The 19,871-nt window shown below is 40.8% G+C and overlaps 2 protein-coding genes across 8 annotated transcripts; one reads left to right on the forward strand and one right to left on the reverse strand.

Moving 5' to 3' along the window:
- Positions 1-1,199: 1,199 nt before the first annotated feature.
- LOC118115137 (calcium release-activated calcium channel protein 1) lies at positions 1,200-5,604 on the reverse strand. The gene is made up of 2 exons (XM_035166124.2): positions 5,248-5,604; positions 1,200-3,873 (listed from the first exon to the last, which is right to left on the reverse strand). Exons 1-2 carry the CDS (start codon positions 5,359-5,361, stop codon positions 3,325-3,327), a joined length of 663 nt encoding a protein of 220 aa, XP_035022015.1. The 5' UTR covers positions 5,362-5,604; the 3' UTR covers positions 1,200-3,324.
- A 3,733-nt stretch (positions 5,605-9,337) lies between these two features.
- kdm2ba (lysine (K)-specific demethylase 2Ba) lies at positions 9,338-19,453 on the forward strand. Of its 7 annotated transcripts, XR_004697508.2 has the most exons (11): positions 9,338-9,507; positions 12,606-12,830; positions 13,168-13,311; positions 14,075-14,161; positions 14,498-14,785; positions 14,906-15,723; positions 15,929-16,092; positions 16,197-16,358; positions 16,700-16,918; positions 17,409-17,509; positions 18,156-18,292. XR_004697508.2 is itself a non-coding variant. In XM_035165657.2 (10 exons), exons 1-10 carry the CDS (start codon positions 9,454-9,456, stop codon positions 18,335-18,337), a joined length of 2,334 nt encoding a protein of 777 aa, XP_035021548.1. In that variant the 5' UTR covers positions 9,338-9,453; the 3' UTR covers positions 18,338-19,453. The 7 variants fall into 7 exon arrangements, 5 of the variants coding, with proteins under 5 accessions (XP_035021548.1, XP_035021550.1, XP_035021545.1 ...); XM_035165657.2 differs by lacking the exon at positions 17,409-17,509 and having other exon boundaries at positions 14,507-14,785; positions 18,156-19,453; XM_035165659.2 differs by having other exon boundaries at positions 17,409-18,299.
- Positions 19,454-19,871: the final 418 nt, after the last annotated feature.

Genomic DNA, 19,871 nt, shown 5'->3' on the forward strand with positions numbered 1-19,871 from the left:
TTTCTAACAATCCCCAGAGAAGGATGCAACATTCTAATGTATCATTTTAAGTGACTTATTTGAGTTTAATGTGATTTATAATGAGGCACTGATTTAAAACATGATGGTATATGATATGTGATGGTATTAATCTTTATTTGTATCCCTTTTTTAATTCTATTTCATACTTTGTTCACTTACATACCTCTTTTTGACTATCTGCTGCTATAGCAAGAGAATATCCCCAGAGTGGGATCAATAAAGTTGATCCTATCTTATCTGATCTGATCTGATCTGATCTGATCTGATCTCTTCTCTTCTCTTCTCTTCTCTCATCCATGGACTGTATATAAAGATCTCATCTCCTATATACAGTGTATGATATTATCAGGTCAATGGGATCGCTTGCAGCCTCTCTCCTGTGAAAGGTGAAGATCTGCTGATGCTATAGAAAGGTATTTATGTGTCTTTACTGTTTGTTGTTCTTGTTAACATCTGGATTAGGGTGAATTCACTTTCACCAATTACTTCATGTCCCTGAAGAAAAGTTTCTCAAAACGTGACAGAGTTAATAATATCCTATCCCAGCCTATGTATAAAAAACATTTTGCAGTTAGTACTTCCCTAAAATACCCCAATATGCCTGTGTTAAATATATTTAGTGGTACCCTGAGGTGCAATGCTTAATGCAAAGCAGACATAATAAAAAAAAGTGAAAACACTCTGGTCATCGGTGTCAGAATGGTTTCACAAGTATCCACAGAAACAATCTCCTGTGGCCATGACTATTTTAACCAGGCTATAGCATGTGTAGATAGTATTATTTTTGATAAGCAATATCTATGTGTGATCACAGGATAAAAACTAATGAAAGTCACACATTTGTGAGAATAAGCCAGAGGGAAATCAATGACTTTCTGTAACTGCAGTGTTCTGCCAGATTAAGGGAAACTGTGGACGGCTTAGCAAGATAAGCAGCCTCGGAAACACTGAAGGCCACAAGGCTGCTTGTTGTGATGCACAGTCATGCTTCTTACTGGCCGACAAGTGTAGGCTGCACTCAAACTGAATGTATGGACACATTTCCTGTGTAGTTTCCCCTTTCTGACTTCACAGTTTAAAATATATTTTGGTTTGAGAATTAGTTTGTCTATTTTTCGTGGTATTTCTAAACACGAAAAACATGCAAATAAAAATGAATATGACACACACAAATGATCTCAAATGTTATGTTTTATTCAAACTGAAAACAGAATCCTGTAAAATCGAGCCAGGTCAAAAAGCTGCAGCTTCTTCAGCTGCTAAAACTTAAAATACAGTATCTACAGATAATTCACTTTTTAAAGCTGTGCATGCAGAGAACCAGCAAACTCCCTATATACAGTAACAAACAAATAATTAAATAAATAAGCCACAAAAAAATTTATCAAAGAAACATGCTTTTGTTTGCATTGATCTGTTTGTAAAGAAGCCACATGTAGAACATTCTCATCAGAAGTGCTTCAGAGTGACTGCAGTTCTGTCTTTATTTAATTCTTTGTAACAAAAAAGTCTTCAAGAAACCCAATCAACAATGATATGGTATAGTGTGATAATTTTGGTACTAATCAGCCAGTAAGTTACTAACCCTTTATTACTCATTTGCATACTACACAGAAACACAGTAGTATTGTGTTCACCATCATGATGACTGTGCCAAGACTGAACTGATGTTGCAATAATAACCACATCATTGCCTTGGTTTAAATACAGCATCTGGTTAAGAGTCCAAAATCACAAAATTGTGCAATTTGTTGACAAAAAGCCAAAATAAAGATTCTATATATTGTTATATATTTACAACTCATGTTAAGAGGGATTTTACTAATTTCATAATATTTAGGGATATGACATACTGCATAAATCAACATTCAACTCTAAAAGTTCACATTCCTTCATTTGAGTTTTGGCATCAATGAAGACAAAAAGAAAAGAAAATGTTCAAACCCAAGTAAAACAATTCAACAATGTGCCACAGGACAAAAAGGACAAACCCTATATTCCACACTTTAAACCTTAACAATGTGTGAACATGCTCAAGTCTGTAAACTAAGTACAAAACATACATATTTATAACCAACATTTGCAAAAAGCAAAACTTCAAAAGAGACTGTGAAAGAAAAAAATTGTCCTAAAGAGACACAACCATCGGCATAAAATGCTGCCTTTAATATTTAGTTTCCTAACTTTAACTGTTGCTTTAAAAATATGTCCACTGCAATAACACACCTTGCAAAGAATTTCCCTGACCAGCATTTGTTTTTAAGCAATGTCCCTGTTGCCTCATATTGCACATAAAAAACGGTAGATGTTAACATTAAAGCAGAACTTTGGTATTTTTCCATCTGGGTCCTATGTTTATAAATGCAGAGGTGTAAATGAATGGTACTTACAAAAGTTTTTACAAAAAGATTACACTGTAGCCTTTTAAAAGTTTCTGTAAGTGCCATTCATTTACTTTGCATTTACTTTTATTGTTAAAGGCCTAAAGCATGTCTTTGTTCAGATCTTAATTTTCCTATGCATGCAGATCTTCAAAAAGATAATTATACAAATAGTAAAATTTCAATTGTTCAGCAGACTAAAAAACCTGATAAGGAAAAATCAGCAAACCCTTCACACAACCGATAACTAAGGAAAAATAAAAGGTTCTTACAAGCAACCATTAAATTCAGTGAGGATGAACATGAACAACGTGTTTATCAACCAAACCAAAGGACTAATAAATGTTTGACAAGGATGCAACTCGTTCTATAACTTTGGTTTTGAAGCCAGCAGACAGAGTTTCTAATGTAACTGAATATCCATTCATTATTAGAAGGTTTATCGTTTAAGAATCGTTGGGTGAGAGGTGGGGTACCTGGACAGCCTATCGCAGCACAGATAATGAAGGGAACCATTCACACTCACATTCACGCCTACTGGCAATTAGGGACTTGCCAACTAATTTAGCCAGTATGTCTTTGGACTGTGGAAGATAACCAGTGTACCGGGATAAACTCACGCAAGAATGGGGAGAGCATGCAAACTCCCCACATAAAAGACCCTGGTAATGCCTTTTCATCGGAAATAATTCACATGAACACTGAAAAGAATTTCTGGCCTGACAAAGAAGTGCACTTTTACTTCACTGCCATTGTTTGTCTGTGATCATGCATTATCCAAAAGGGGATTGACCTGAAATGCTGGACAGATAAGGCTTGAAATTTCAGAAAAAAGCAGCTGAGCACAGTTCATCAAAAGCTATAAGAGGAGATTTCACAATAAAAGTACTGCTGAATATTGCTGTGTGCTGACTGGCTGTGATCAAGGGAAATTAACAATTGCCTTCAGCTCTTCATTGTCCGGCCGGTGGTCCAGCTGGTTCTGGAGCTTAATGACCTGCTCCAGCTCTCGGATCTGTCGGTCCGTCTTGTGACTAACGAGCGTGCGGTAAAAGTGGACGGCGAACACAATGAAGACTATTCCAAACGGCACCATGATGCAAGTGGAGGCGATGGCTGCGGCCTGGCCGGAACTTATGGTGCCGTTTTTTTCTTCTGCTTTGCTTTGGAGGGGTAAGAACTTCACCCAGCACAAGAGCATCACCTCCGTAAGGAAGAGGAGGGTGCCAATGACTGTGGAGAAAGCCCAGGCCAGTTCTATGTGGTGGTGCATCCGCTCGTGGGGGGACTCGTGGACAGAGTTGAGGTTGTGAACGTTGCTGACAGCCTCAAGGTTAGGGAGGATGCAGGTGCTGATCATGAGGGCAAAGAGGTGAACTGCAACCAGAACTGTGGTGCAGGCACTAAAGGCTATGAGCAGCCCGGGAGGATACTCATACTCCCGTTCCAACTGGACCTCCACCATAGCAACCTGGTAAAATAAAAACAGCAAAGTATTTACGACATTTTATTAACAGTAGGTTTTCATGAATAAACATAGTGGCAGATATCTGCACCGATATAACTCCACTGGAATGGTATCAGCACTGGTAGTAACTGTAGGGAAATCATGTATCTGCAATTAAACACAGTTATTATAAAAAATTTAAAATTTTTAAATCAGATTTATTTTGAAACTTGTCTTTCATTCAGTCCATTTCAAACCTAGATAGTTTGGAAATATAAAATTGATTTAGGCTGTTCAATGCAGAAAACAGGACTGATAAACACCTAAAATGACTTTGCTTCACCTAATGACTGAATATACATGTAAACAACCAACTGCACAGATAATATTATTTAATATCTTAAATTATTTAACCCAGACTGTATCAGTAACACAACAAACACAGCTGTTGTTTACAGTAAATGCACAATGATAAAATGTAATGAGCTGTTTTCTACAATGAGATGGGGCATATCAATGGCAGCTATTAATCCAATGAAATGTAACATTACAAATCTTCACAGATGGCTTTTATTGCATGTTTAACAATATGAGACAAACCTTTATCTGACGACCCAAACATATGAGATAAAAACACTTTTTCCACCAACAGCCGTTGACCATAGCTGTTCAGAAAGTGGTTTTACATTGTATGTAAGTCAGTGGTTGTAGGTCTATATGCAAGTGGACATGTTGTGGCTTAACAAAATGAAGAGAAAAGTATCACCTATGACGAACCGTGTAAATTCACACTCTCCGGAAAAACACTATAAACATTTAATGAGTAAACAGCTAAATCATGAGATTTCATTCTTTGCATCTTACTTTTTACTACTATTATAATTATGTGTGTGTGTGAGGGGGTAACATCCCAAGTAGAACTATTACAACACATTGTTGCACATTATTTACTACTTACAAGTTTAGCTTGCTTTTTTTGTTGTTTGTATTTTGATTGAATTGGTGTAGATGTGAATGTAGCTAAATGGTTTGGCTGTGTCAGCACGGTGCTGTGCGGTCTACTTGTTGTGGCGGAAGGTGACCCTACAGGACTAAGTTGGATCGTGAGTTGCCAAACTCTCTGAAGTTTGCACCAACTTGTTCTATCACCAGATCTTCAGATTGTTGCGCTGCTTTGCACCGTGACACCTGCCGGAGTACACCGTTTGTTTCCTGGAGCTACTTTTATAAGGTTTTCTCCCACACAGTTCACTGGAGTTAATATACAGTCATGACCTGTCATCACACAGGAGCGGTGGTTGGGCCTGAGCAGGTTAAAACAAGCTTCTGCGTCACATTTACTCTGTGTGTGTGTTGTGTTGTGTCGAACTTCACTGGAACAAGAGGCGGTGAACTCACCATGGCGAAGCCGGAGAGCAGAGCTGAAGTTCGGCTGGTGGCCTTCAGCTTGGCCCGGCTCAGGTAGAGTTTCCTCCAGGACAGAGCCTGTAGCGAGTGCTCGTTCAAACTCATTTCCGACAGAGAGTTGCTCGGAAAGTCACCGCAAGTCGCCGCTTCGCTTTAGTTCAGATCGATCCAAGCCAACGCTTGAGGTCGCTACTCGACACGCGGATCTAGTAGCGGATCTAGTAGCGATTCAACAAAAAGTAGGGTTGAGAAAGTGGCTGTCAAACTATGTGGAGACTTTCCCCGCAGCAGCTGACCGTCAGGAAACACAACATACCCACAATCCACCGCTCCTCCTCTCAGCTCGCCTCCTTACGCCCGCGGCTCAAACTGACATCCTGCGCGTACTTTCCACTGAGAATACGTCCCCAGCGTAGAGCTGGCTAACGAAGTCATGTCAATAATTAAAGCGAAATCATTTTCACCCTTAGCAATACAACAACTGTCTAATATACATGTATGTCGATGTAATGCTCACGGGGAGGCAGAACACATAACTGATCCACCTCAGATTTGTAAAATGTTTTTCTGTTTATCAAGTGTCATAAAATCTGTCTTTATGATTCGTTATGAGCCATGTTCAAGCCACGAATGTAGTTTTTTTGTATCAAATATGTAATAAATGTGATATTAAACCCAGCATTATGCATTATTATGTATTTCATCAAGGAATAGTCATATAATAAAAAAAATATTTAAAGTGTGCAGTGTCTCTTTAAAATAAATAATGTGACATCTATCTTGATGATTATCGATATCGACTGATCATTTTGGACCATATTGTCCCGCACTTCCCCAACATTAAGCATGACTGTGTAATCCTGTTTTATTTCAACAGGAAACGGCTTAACACTGATGCTCACACACTTCCTGAGTGTGAGCGTCTCACTTCCTGAGAGTAAACCCAGTGAACGACACCACTATACAAACACTGTACTCTCGGCACTTTTAATGACACTATGGGGACATTGATGTTAGTGAGCGACTTGGAGAGAACACACAGAATCTAACTGAAGTCTGGTGGGGACTTTAATTTTAATCATTCTACAGTTTATTAGTTGCCATTGGGTCATTCTGTGTCAAATCATTACACTTAAGTTTCGCACTCTTACAGATATTAATGAAAATTGTCATCCTGTTTTGACGAGAAACCAATGAAACCTAAATTTTACATTTCTCTGTGTTGTTAACAGCAGGCAAATTCAAAATACTAATGAACTACATTAGTGATGGCTCCCATGCCACTGGAGAGTGCGTTCAAAGAAATACAACATCTTATGAGTCATAATATATTTGAGCTAAATGTTAATTCAATTTATTGCAAAAACTATGTTTGAAGGTTGAGGTGGTTTGTTAGCCCATATCTCACTGAAACAAGCAACCCATTGTTCCATGTGTTTTTTTATGTAACCAAATCAGAGACTGTGACAGTGTGGTCCAGAAGTGTGAGGATTTGACACAAAATGGCTCCACTGACATCTAAGAAATGGTGTGCATCTATTTCCACCACACTAGAATCATCATCAGCTATTTATGTTTTCCTTTTCCCTAGTTACATCTACTTGACAACTCATTTATATCAACTGTCTCCTCAGCACAATACATCCACAGATTTATTTGACAGTAACTGGGGCAAACTCAAGCACACACACACCCACAGACCGACAGTGCATTTAATCAAAGTTAAAAACTCTGAGTTTATTTCCGTTGAGGCTCTGCAGCAGCACTGGAGACAGTCAGACATGGGTTTTGCAGGCCTTCCTGTGTGAGTTCACACCTCAAAGATCCAAGTAACCACCATCTCTAAGACACATGCACAACTTATAGTCAATGAGCATCTCTCTATAATCCGGCTCAGTTTTCTTGGACATTTGCTGGAGAATAAAGAAGCTCAATTTATCACTGTGGAATGAGTGGACAGGGAAAAATATGGTGAGGAACGTCATTGCAGTCGTTCACCACCTGAGGGCTCACAATCACAACATATCCAATGGGCAGAATCCGACACGCATGGGATGTAGATTTTTTTATGTTGAGAAAATACATTATATTATAGTAAAGAGCATATAAACATAATGTGTCTTCCAATGCGTGCTTTTCTGTACATGCAAACATATATGCATGAATGTGTGTTTCCCATTACCAACGGGAAACTGCACTGCACTGCTTTGGCACATTCCTCACAGATTAACCATAACAAATGTCTCTCATTGAATCGAATGTGTTGCCTATCGTTTCTAATTAGTTTTGAGCACAGTGATTTCTGATTTCACTGCCAAGCACATCTCTGCAGATTGAACACCACTCCCTCATATCCTGTGATACAGTTCCTCTTGTTGACTCAAAGCCTCTACTGTGTCAGGGTCTGGATTTAGTCATGTTTCAAAAAGAATGTGAAGGGGATCATATAATGAAAAAATGATGAGACTCGTCTAACAAACACAGTGCAGTATTAAGAGAGCGTGCATACGTATAAAAACATTTATTTCAAATGCACTCATTATGACAAACCCCTTCAGATGTACTATCTTGTTTCCGGGGGGGTCCTAACATCTACCACAATCAATATATTCCTAAATAGAAATACAGTTATCAAAACAGCAACAGAAAAGGATAACATTAATCAATGATTACAGTCAAAAAGTATGATCTCATAAACAGTTGAGTGTGAGTGGATCACCACATACAACCAGGTATAATTGTATACTGCATATATTTAAATACATGAAGACATATACAGACAGCTTCATTGATCTTCCATCTCTAAATGAGAGGACATGGCATGCTTCAACATATCAAGTGAGGAAATGGACCTAATATAAGCAAAGAGCCTCATTTGATCATTTGAAAGGAACACGATGTTGTTGTGAATAAGAAGGATAATTGAAGTGACTACATTTGAATATCAGTTACAACCAGTGACATTTAGAGGTGGACATCTAAGTGCATTATACATTGCACAGTGATGAGTGGGAAGAGGACATCCCAGTATAAATCTGCCAATTTACCCTTTTATTAAATAAAAAAATAATCACTAGTAATAAAAAAATAACCAGTTCATCTTGAGACGAAATCACTTTTCATATAAGGTGGAAGAACACTGACGTTTCCCTCGACACGGTGGTTATATAACTGTTTCGCTGCACGAGACGTTCTTGATACGATCCCCAGATGCCGCCAAATCACATCATGTCCACACCACACAGTGGCCGACATGATTCAGTATGATATCACACAGTTCACTCATGAGGAAGTCAACGACACGTCTCTTGTTACGTTGATTATATCTGAAACTAAAACTATTGGGTCTTTATCAATATGAGATCATTAGTGTAGGTGGTGTTTTTTTTTCATTTTCAGAGGAATTAAATGTATTCGAGGTTATCGTGTTTAATATATGGTGGCAAATCTGGTATGTGACACCGGCTGACATTTTAATTATTGATGTTAAATATACGGCAGCCATCTTCACATCTGCTCCTGTCCTCAGCTCAAACACCTGCACTGAGGTTTCTGACTGACTTTTAACATTTTGACCAATGAGCTATAGCATGTAAACACCAGAAGTAATCATTACAGAGCTAATAAGGCCACACATAATGTCAGGTAAACCCATCCAAAGGCCTGTCAGCTGAGTGTGAGACTAACGTACATATTTGGGGATTAAGATGTCAAATAAATCAAATTAACCTTTGAAGAATTAACCTGTGCGGTCTTACAACACCGAGCAGAAGCAAACACACGCGTAAAGGTGAATCATCTTGTTTTACCTGCTCATCTTCATTTCCGGTCGCATCGATGCTGCATTTACAACACACGTAAATACGTAATTTAGTGCATTACAACGCTTTGGTGTGCCAAAATTGCATCTGCATCACCCTTATATTTTACGCTACTGTTTCAATACGCTTACAAACATGCAACATAGGTGTAATAGCTGTTTTTGTGTCCAAGAACGACATGTATCCTGGATGATGGGAGTGGATTAGGTGAGCGCGAAGCTCGTGTTTCCCGCCGCCAGTGAACGCAGCACGGAGCACACAGCTAGCACCATGAGCTAGCAGCTGCCCGTGAGGAGCGGGGAGGGCGGAGCTGCGGGAGCCGCGTTCAGCCATGTTAGTTTTCTGTGCCGTCCACAAACGATGAGACAGAGGAGCCATGGCCTTGTCATTGAGCGGAGACGATGAGGAATATGATTCAGAGTCCGAGCAGGTCAGAGCTCCTACATTTCATACCGTCACCCCTCTGCGCTGCCTGTCCTGTGTTCGCGATGTGCCGTGTGGCTGAAAGCTCCGTGTGGGAGCTGAATGGCGTGTTTTCTCCTTCCCTGGCTTCAGGTTATCGTGCAGTTCTCAGCCCGCTGCCCCTTCCTGTGTTGTGGTCGCGTGGAGGGAAGGAGGAGAACGCTGTTTTATAAACGTTAGCCCGGTTCCAGAGAGGAGCCGCTGGCTGGACATTTAACACAGATAACACGGGGTTAGATGGAGCTAGGCACCAGAGCTGATAGCGCTCAAAACACGCCGCGTCCTCTCCTCCTCCCCGGACACCATCTGTCATGCTTCACCGCTACTGACCCATTTCTGTTGTGACCACCTCTGAGCACACTGAGCACCTCCATGCCCTGAACTTCACAGACTCCTGTCCGTGCCCGGAGCCTCACTGACCTCCTGCTAGCTGCACGGCTAACACACCTACATGCTAGCTAAAGCTGTGATTTGCTCCCGTCCTTCCACGTCTCTTCCTGGGGAAAGCATTTTTTTGGCGATCAGTGTCCTCACACTTGTTAAAGTTGCCCCACCACTCTGTGTCTTTAAGAAGGCTTTAGGCTACATGTTGTGGGAGCAGGGGCCGAGGAGGGGGATGGGGAGCTGGAACAATGAAGTGGCTCTACTTTCTGTTGGGTTCCCAAACTGGGTCCCAGTGACCCCGGCAAAAAGTCTGATTGGTTTAGTTTCAACAGTTTCTGGTCCACATGTTTTTCACGTTTTTTTGTCCACATGTTGCTGTTGATTCTGTCCAGAGGTCCCACTCCTATAGGACTAACTTATATAAAATCAGATCCATCTGTATTGGGGTCCACGGCATGTTTAGTTTCGAAAATACCTTTTATGGGATATTGCAAAAGCCTCCACTGGTCACTTGGCCTGTACTATTCAGGAGAAACATGAGAAGTGTTGACATGAGAGCCAGCTCCTTGTGCTTACACAATGTTTATACCCACACCACCCATTAACGGTTCCTCATCACAGACACAGGGTTGTTTTGACCTCTTCCGTTGTGACACATTGTTGGAGAGACACTTTTTTTAAAATTTGTGTCAAGGACCCCACTGTACATGAGCAGCAGATGATGTGAGCCTTGTGACTACCCCCCCCCCCCACAGTAAAATCCACGCTGAAGCCTGGGTCAGAAGACTGTGCTCAGAATATAGGCCATGTTTTTGTTCTCAGGCCTCAGAAACCAATCCCAAATTCCTGACATAGTACTGCAGAGAGTTACAGTAAAGACGGGTCAGGTGATAGTTGCTTTGGGGATCATGCTCTGCACAGTGGGCCGGGCTGGTTCCATTTGTTTGTAGCCTCATTTACTATCAGCTCCTCATAAAGTAGCCAGGTTGAGGTCAGAGATTGTTCAGGGAGTGGAAGGAGCATGCACTTAGTTCATCAGACACTGTGTTCAGAAGCGCTGCAAACCTGATCTCCGGTTTTTCTGTTAAGAAAGCAGTTGTAAGACAACGGGGAAATCATGAGGCAGCTGGACTTAAAAAGCAGTTTCTGAAGTTGACAGTCACAGAAGCAGCAGCAGTTCTTTCTGTGATGTCACCCGTGTCACTTCCATATTTCCATGGTAGTCAGATGGTTTTATGGAAATCTGCCTTTGTGTTTTGATTAAATGCTAAATCAGCATCAGCCAGCCAAGACCAGCATATTGTTTTTGAGAAAAATATTCTGTTGTAAACAAACTCCACAATCTAAAGTTATAGTTTTCCTTAAACCTCTCTTTCCAAAACCCTCCCGAGGTGCTAAGAAGAACAGTTTGTTGGGTAAACATGAAAGAACATGTTCTGACTAAATCAGGGAAACATTAATGACCTGCTGAGAAGGCAGTTTTTTCCCCCCACATAACATTTAAGAGCAGGTTCTCATCTCTTTGCAGGAAATATCATCATTAGGCTTGATGGAATGTCTTGTTCTCTCTTCCCAGTGTTTTACCTGTTCAACCTGCCGGTAGCTCTCTAGCATTGCTATGCACAAATTCAATCAACATGCTCTTGAAGGGTATTTTTAATACTCATGTATCATACATTTGAACAGTGATAGTTGCTCATATAGCCACTTAATGAGTAGTGTGTGGGTTGTGTGCAGATACTACGAGTAGTTTATATTAATAGATGACACTTTCTTGCACTCATCTATTCAAACAGTTGCCACCAGCAAGGCAAATGTGTTGCCAAGGTAACCTCTCCTGCTAGAACAAGAACCCATGTAATGGTCTATGATTTGTCTTGTTTTCAATGTGCTGCACAATCCTACCATGGCAACAGGAAAGAGACTAAAAATAAATGTGAGAAAATCACAAATTTGAATTTGGGGTCATTGATTCAAAAAGCTAAATGCTGTGTGTGTATGTGTGCATGTGTGTGTGGGGGTGTTGCTGCGTCTTCTCCCTTGCACATTTTTAAGAGTTTAATCATCATGTTACCTTCTCTTTCATTTACTCCCATGAGTCACACATACAGTACATGGGCGTGATTCTCACAAATGTCAGAGCTCAGGAAGCGGCAGCCGAGGGGCAGGTTTACATCGGATAAATTCCTCCATCGTTTCATTCTTTGCTGTTTTAGATGCTAATATTTACAGCTTAACTAATTTGTTAATCGATTACCTGATCAACTAAAAATTATTTTCCAATCATATTTATTTTTATTTTGATAATTAATTAGAACTTGTTTGTTATAGGTAACAATTTTTTGTTATTTGCTGATTTATATCTTTATAAACTGAGAATTTCTGTCTTTGAATGAATGTGTTAATTGAGAATGTAATAATATGAATCAAAAATCTAAATGATTGTTTGAGCCTGACAGATATTTCCACCTTAATCTTTGTTGGACTGGCTAATATGACCCAAAACAATTTCTGCTTCAGTAGCTCAATATATATAAGCTGACTTAGCATGTTGCATTATCTTGCTCAAAGATCCTTGTCACAATGGATGAGACAGCACAAATTTGTGTTCCCCCCCCCGAGAGGAAGTCTCTGAACTTTCTCATCTTAATCTCACTTTCAGTCTCTCTATTTGTCTTCCAGCAGCGGGCAGCCAACCGGCCAAAGCCCAAGATGGGGACGACGTCAGCCGTTAAGCTGCCGTCCAACCGCAGCTCGTCCGGCGCCAGACGCAGGAGGACGCGCTGCCGAAAGTGCGAGGCATGTCTGCGGACCGAGTGTGGAGAGTGTCACTTCTGCAAGGACATGAAGAAGTTCGGAGGGCCGGGGCGCATGAAGCAGTCCTGCATTATGAGACAATGCATTGCGGTAAGTCAGTAGTAGGAGAGTTGTAGATATTAATAGAAATATTTATAGTGTTTAAGCATTCACCTGATTTTTCTATAAAAAGGTCTGAGGACAGTTTCAGGAATTGTAAACACGCTCTCTGTGTAAATATAAAGTAATTAAAGGGCCCATTCTAGGGTAAATATAACAACAATTTTAATAATAATACAATTTAGATAATTACACACTAGTGAAATCATCACAAGGATTATTTTATATTCCATATCTGCCAATAGATCCCTTTCACCTAAAGCCTACACACTGAACCTTTTTAAATGTATTTATTCCTATTATTTTTGTCTGTTCTTAATTCATGCAGCCCGTCCTTCCTCACACGGCGGTGTGTGTAGTGTGTAAAGAGGCCGGCAAGGAGGACACACTGGAGGAAGAGGAGGACAAGTTCAACTTTATGTTGATGGAGTGCTCCATCTGCAACGAGATTGTCCACCCTAACTGCCTCAAGGTATGGAGGGTCAGGCTGGGAACAATGGAAAAGCTCCACCTCAGTCAAGTCATTCACATAGCGACTCATCTGTTATAAAGCAGTGGGCCAGTATTGCCAGGTCATAGAAACGTAATGTGAGTGACTCAGAGGATAGGACTATAGTCACTGAAGGTAAATGGAAATAGTTTGGTTTACACAACTCTGAACACTCATCAGTTGTATGTGACTCAGTGGTTTTTATGGTTCAGGTATGACAATATCATGTTTGAGGACTTTGAGAACATTCACGTAATGAGATAAGTTGAGCTCATTACCTTTTTAAAAGGGCGTGTGAATGTATCTCTTTACTAAAACATTGCTTGAGATAAAGGCAAAACAAAATGTAAAGCAGCACACACCCTGTTTATAGCTGTTATATAAAAAACACAACAGGTTGTTGCTAGTATCGGCTTGGTCAAACCAGTTTTTCAAACATGAACTGTCTAGTTGTTTTGCAGCAACAACTTAGATATTATATAATTCAGACACTACAGCCGTCTAGATTTCCATATTCAAGACCCTAAAGTAGGAGTCTACTTCCCTTTTCTATTGAATGCGTGAAGCAGGAGTCTGTGTTTTGACTAAGGCTGAGGTTAAACTAAGCTGACCTGCCTAACAGGCACCACATCAGTGTTCGCTTTCACTTCCCTCCAACAGTTTGTGTTAAACTGTACACAGGAATCCTTTTTAAAACTCGTTGTTCTTGTTGAAAATCTGGCTTGTTTCCTTGTTGATTTGTCAGGTGAGCGACGCGTCGGGGGTGGTGAACGATGAACTCCCCAACTGCTGGGAATGTCCCAAATGCAACCACGCTGGGAAAAGTGGAAAAGTGAGTGCAAAATGTGTATGAGTCAGAGTGTTAATATTAAGTAACAGTGTGTTCAGGAAGTATTTTCAGTCACAAGACAATTACTTATACAGATTGGATTTGGTAATTCATACAGTTTAAAAGAGTTGTTTTGTTATTCTGAGTATGTGTTTGCCACTTCCTGTTTATACTTTTCTAGTTTGTGAAAGTATTTCACATGTGACTGTGTTTGACACGGAAGCAGGAAACCACTTTTGGTTTCAGCGATTACTGTATTAAACCTCAGAATTGTAGCACAGCTTATCTTGTCGCCCTAGGCTAAAGGTATAAAGTTGTCTCGCAATTTTGTCCCCTTTGGTATTGAAGCAAAAAAGGGGCCCAGGCTTCAAGTACGCCTCCAACCTCCCCGGCTCTCTGCTGAGGGAACAGAAGCCTGTGAAGGAGGAGGGAGACGTGTCCTCTGGAGCCAAGAGGAGAACAGACAGAGAGGAGACGCCCAGGTACAGACCCGAGGAGTCTCTACACCGACAGCCGCCACTACTCTCTCCCAGCAGCCTGCCCAGGCCCAGGCCTGAGGACAAACTGAGGAAGAAGAGGAAGCTGTTTGATGATGATGATGAGGACGATCTCAGTGTGAGGAAAAAGGTTTGCATTATTCACAGCGTGACTGATTTATATTTTTCTGTCTTTTTTTGTAAACACAGTAAATGTGTTTGTGGGTAATTCCACTTGTACCAAAGTAATCATGCTATTTTTGTTCAACAGGAAAAGTCAGATGACCCTTATTTTTCCAAACTTCTGCACCATATCAAAACAGAAGAGGAGGACGAAGACGCATATGAGGAAGAAGACGAAGAAGGAAGGGACCCTCAATTCCGGATTGGTGTAGAGAGGAAACGGCGATTAGGAGAAGCTGAAGAAGAAGGGGCTGACAGGGACTCAAAGAATGAACTTTTGAATCCCTGCATTAAAACGCCTGTTGGAGACAGTGACCAGTCTCACAGCAGCTCTCCGCAGGCAGGCCCCAGCAGTGAGGGTGGAAGTGAGACCCAGGAAAAAGGTCCGCGTCCTAAAGCTCGCCGCAAGCGGCGTTTGCCTAACAGGGAGCTGAGCCGAGAACTGAGCAAAGCACTGAATCAGGAAATCCAGAAGACGGAGGACTGCCTGGCGAACGAGAACCGCCAACCCCTGAAGGTGGAGCCAGAGACGGAAAACGAGGAGCCCAAGAGGTTGTTCCGCAACGGTAATGAACTTGGGGATCAGAGGCCACACCTCAAGACCAAAGAGATGAACGGGACCCCGTGGGAGCTGCGGCACTTCTACCCGAGTCAGATCACTCCACTAGGTTTCAACCGGAGCACGCCGACCAACCGCCCGGTGCCGCCACGCTCCCCACCCAAGTGTGTCCAAATGGAGCGGCACGTCATTCGCCCCCCTCCGATCAGTCCGCCTCCCGACAGACTGCCTCTTAAAGACAGTAAAATGCACATCATACAGCGTGAGATCTGGATGAAGATCTTTCGCTACCTCACACACCAGGAGCTGTGTGTCTGCATGAGAGTCTGCAAGACATGGAACAGATGGTAAATTCATATTAACATTTTTATACTCAACATTACATTTCAAAGAAGATTTCAGAAAGAAAAAAATTGCTGCACAGAATGCAATAATGTTTTACTTTTGTTAAGCATGAGGGAGCAATGGTAGCTTATTGATTTGGGTTCTGTGCTTTGAGAGAGTAACACAAAGACCTAACATGCAACACGAACCTGTGTGTCTGATGTTTAGGTGTTGTGATAAGAGACTGTGGACAAAGATCGATCTGAACCGCTGCACCTCCATCACTCCACTCATGCTGAGTGGGGTTATCCGCCGACAGCCGGTTTACCTGGACCTCAGCTGGACAAATATTTCCAAGAAACAATTAAGCTGGCTTATCAATCGATTGCCAGGTACACAACTTTGGGTGATTCCTGATCTATTAACAAGAAAAAAAATCTCTTGTTTGTTTCACTTGTTTTGTATCTGTACTTCAAAGCGCTGCTGTGTCTTTCAGGTCTGCGAGTGTTAAAGTTGTCTGGGTGCTCTTGGGCTGCTGTGTCTGCGCTCTGCACCTCCAGCTGCCCTCTGCTGCGCACCCTGGATGTCCAGTGGGTGGAGGGACTTAAAGATGCACAGATGAGGGACCTCCTCTCACCCCCCACAGACAACAGACCAGGTAAACTCAGAGGGCCAACAAAGCACAAGTGCAACTTTACTGTATGAGTGCACCACATTCCCTGTTTTGTGACTTATTTTAATAGAATTGTTCAACAATGCAACTTTAAATTAGCCACTCCTTTGATAATGTAATGGTTAGAATCCTTATATAGCAATAAAATAGTTTATGAGAGAGTGGCTCGACTTAATCGTAGTGGTTTACTTTGGTCTCCAAAGACTTTAAAAAGGACGTTTACTGCAGAACATATTGTGAGGGACTTCTTGCACATATCCTTGTAGTTTATCCTGCACCTGTTGACCAAAACTGATGTGTGATATTTTTCTGTGACTGACTGACAGGTCAACTGGATAACCGCTGCAAGTTGCGGAATGTTGAGACCCTGCGGCTGGCGGGGCTGGACATCACAGACACATCTTTACGTCTCGTCAGTCGGCAGATGCCTTTGCTGTCCAGGCTGGACCTGAGTTACTGCAACCACATCAACGACCAGTCAGTCAACCTACTGACAGCAGCAGGGACCACGACCAGAGACTCTCTAACAGAAATCAACCTGTCTGGTGAGAAACGGGAGCTTAGGAATACACAGGCACGATTACAGGAGCTGCTGGGTTGTAAATAACATACAGATCTGACACAGTATGAAGCCAGAAGCTTTTGCTGGGAGGTTTTTTAGGGAATCCAGATTTATCTTGTTCTGCTTTTCCCAGTGTTCAGTTTGTGGGAGGTACATCCCCAGTAAACACCGAGTCAGCAACAGATAAAAAAAAAAATTCCTGGATGAAACCACTGACCTGTGTTAAGGCTTTTACTTTGGAGCAAATAGGTAACTTAATCCTCAACTTAAAAGGTATATAGAATTAATCAAATGAACCCATCTTTTATCTCATATTTACATCTGGACTATTTCTACCATGACATGTAAACTATCTTCCAAAAGACATGTAAAAGAATGCTGTTCCAGAGATTGTACTTCAATTGCAGCCTAAGGTTACAAATTAATAGTTTACTACCTGGGATACTAACTAACTAACTAACTACCTTTGGCAGGAGCAACAGAAAACAGGCTGTGCCCTCGCTGTTGAACACAGTGTTCGTGTGGCAACTGCAGAGGGAGTGTTGTTGTATGAAAGAAATTGAAAGTAGAGAAGGTAAATCACAGCTGATTTTAACCCCATAATAACCTGAATGCTGTGAGCTGCACTTCATTGCTCAAAGCATTTACATTCTGACACTCCTAGAATCAAAAAAACACCAATTAATTGAGCTTACACCAGAAAAAAGAGTGAATATTTGAAAGGCACTCATTAGAGTGTGTACCTCTGTCAACGCCCAACCGTCCCCTTCAATTTAATTAAGCCGCAACAAATTGCAAACACTTATTGGTTTCACGCCACTAAAAATCCTGGATCTGCCCCAAAAATTTTACGGGTTCTGTCTTGGTCTGTGTCCCATCATTTCACAGAATTTTGTGGAAAATCACAGTGTAGTTTTGTCTTAATCCTGCTGACAAACAAATCAACAGATGGGGTTGAAAACATAACCTAGTTGCTGGACATTTTGAAATAATAAATCACTTGTGTCTCACATTGGTGTTTTTTAGGCTCAAAACTTCAATTTTTTTAAATGCTGACACATTTCAAATTAGGAGGCATCAAAGATTATTTATTTAAATAATGTACATTCTCTTTGAGATGTTGTACCTTTCTCCTCAAGAAAAAGACGAGAATAACTTGCACATCCCTTTTTAAGTATGAGGCTTGTGACTGACTCTTGTTTTCTTCGTTTTCTTTTCAGTTTGTAACCGCGTCACAGACCATTCCCTTAACTTTTTCAAGCGGTGTGGAAGCATCTGTCAGATAGACCTTCGCTTTTGCAAGCAGGTGACCAAGATGGCCTGCGAAAGGTTCATGGCAGAGATGTCTGTGAGCGTGCCGTTCAGACTGAAAGAGGAGAAACTGCTGCAGAAGACAAGCTAGTTCCCAACGGAAAAACAATGATCAAAAAACTGTCTTTGCACTTAATGGAACAATTTTGTTTTCTGGACCGATCCCTATGATAAGTCTCTGGGTCAGTTTGACGGTCAACTAAAAGAGACACATTTGTGGACAGAGACCTGAGATGGACTCATTAGAAGGTGATATACATTCACTGGATGGACAAACGGCATGCATGTATTTGTGTTCAGATTGTACTTTTTATAAAGACGTTGCTTGTAATTGACGGTTGGGTTGTTTATTTTTAATCTTAAAATATTTGGAAACCCAGTATTTTTATACGAGCATCATTTCATGAGTTTACAGTGTCTCAGGAGCTAAATATCACAGAGAGACTGTGAGACGTGAACTGAAACATGTCCCCTTCCTCCGTTTGCCTTCAAACGACGGTGTCTCCTTTGTGCCAAAATCTGTATTTGACATCAGTGTAATTTATCAGAATCAGAGAGAAAAAACATGTACAGTAATAAATATCTGACTAAATTGTCATTAAAAAACATCCCAAATATTTAGAATGTATATCAAGAATAAGAGAACAAACTTCATTTTCCTGTTACACCCTCATGTCTTCAGTTTCCTAAATACTTCTATGAACTGTTAAGTGTTGGTGTTGGATGGGTTTTTCATCAACATTTCAACATTAATTTATTGTTTCTTTTTTTTTATTACAGTTTGTATTTATTCATTAATTTAGTCGTTTGACACAGAGGTCTCACTGAGCGGGGTCAAATAATGCTTGCAAATAATTTATGGGGTTGGGGGTGGGTGGGTTTGAGTCTGTTGCAGCACACACTTGGTGGGTTTAACACCCAGAATTTGACAGTCACAGTAAACAAGTGACTCACCTCACACTGACTTTCAGTAATGCGGTCAACCCCACATATCTGGTTCTCTATATAAGTATCTAAATAAGACCATTGCAAATAACTCATTTGCAAACATTTTAAAGGTGAAATAAACCTCCATACAGTAGGTGTTTTGTGTATTTTGGGTGTCGTGCTGTAATCTTATCACCTCAAGTGAATGTGATGTTTATATTTGTAAATCCAAAAACTGAAGTGCTAAAAATGCATTAAAAGTATCTCATTTGTATCAACATTGAGTCTCCAGTTTGATATTTATATATTCTGATGAAATTTAGAGATGTCTGTGAACTTCTGATGCATGTTTAGCAATGGTTCCCTAATTTTTTGACTTATCACCTCCGCCAAGGGGGTTGTATTACCAAGAAACTTGGTGGAAGGATGTGGTGTGGGTGAGGTAAGAACCCCTAAGAATGTTTTATATCAGTCAATGTATTAATCAGGGAGCAGTTTACTGTATTTTTTAACATTGCAAGTAATGGCATTCAACATTTTTGTTGATTTCTCAGAATAATCCAGGGATCTTGATGAAAAAAAATCTGTAAAGTTTAGGGTATATTTGTGAGTGTGTGAAATGTGTAGATTTAAATAAAAATCAGGATCTAGTGAATTTAAACATGGTTACATAAGGGGACTATTAAGGCCTTGGAGGA

The sequence above is a fragment of the Hippoglossus stenolepis genome, chromosome 9 (genome assembly GCF_022539355.2).
Source record: "Hippoglossus stenolepis isolate QCI-W04-F060 chromosome 9, HSTE1.2, whole genome shotgun sequence".
Classification (NCBI taxonomy): Eukaryota; Metazoa; Chordata; class Actinopteri; order Pleuronectiformes; family Pleuronectidae; genus Hippoglossus; species Hippoglossus stenolepis.

Coding starts and splice junctions, on each gene's coding strand:
- kdm2ba (XM_035165654.2), top strand. CDS start 9,454: ATGGCCTTGTCATTGAGCGGAGACGATGAGGAATATGATTCAGAGTCC. Junction 14,786..14,905: donor ATCTCAGTGTGAGGAAAAAG/GTTTGCATTATT, acceptor TTTGTTCAACAG/GAAAAGTCAGATGACCCTTA. Junction 15,724..15,928: donor TGCAAGACATGGAACAGATG/GTAAATTCATAT, acceptor TCTGATGTTTAG/GTGTTGTGATAAGAGACTGT.
- LOC118115137 (XM_035166124.2), bottom strand. CDS start 5,361: ATGAGTTTGAACGAGCACTCGCTACAGGCTCTGTCCTGGAGGAAACTC. Junction 3,874..5,247: donor TGCTCTCCGGCTTCGCCATG/GTGAGTTCACCG, acceptor TTATTTTACCAG/GTTGCTATGGTGGAGGTCCA.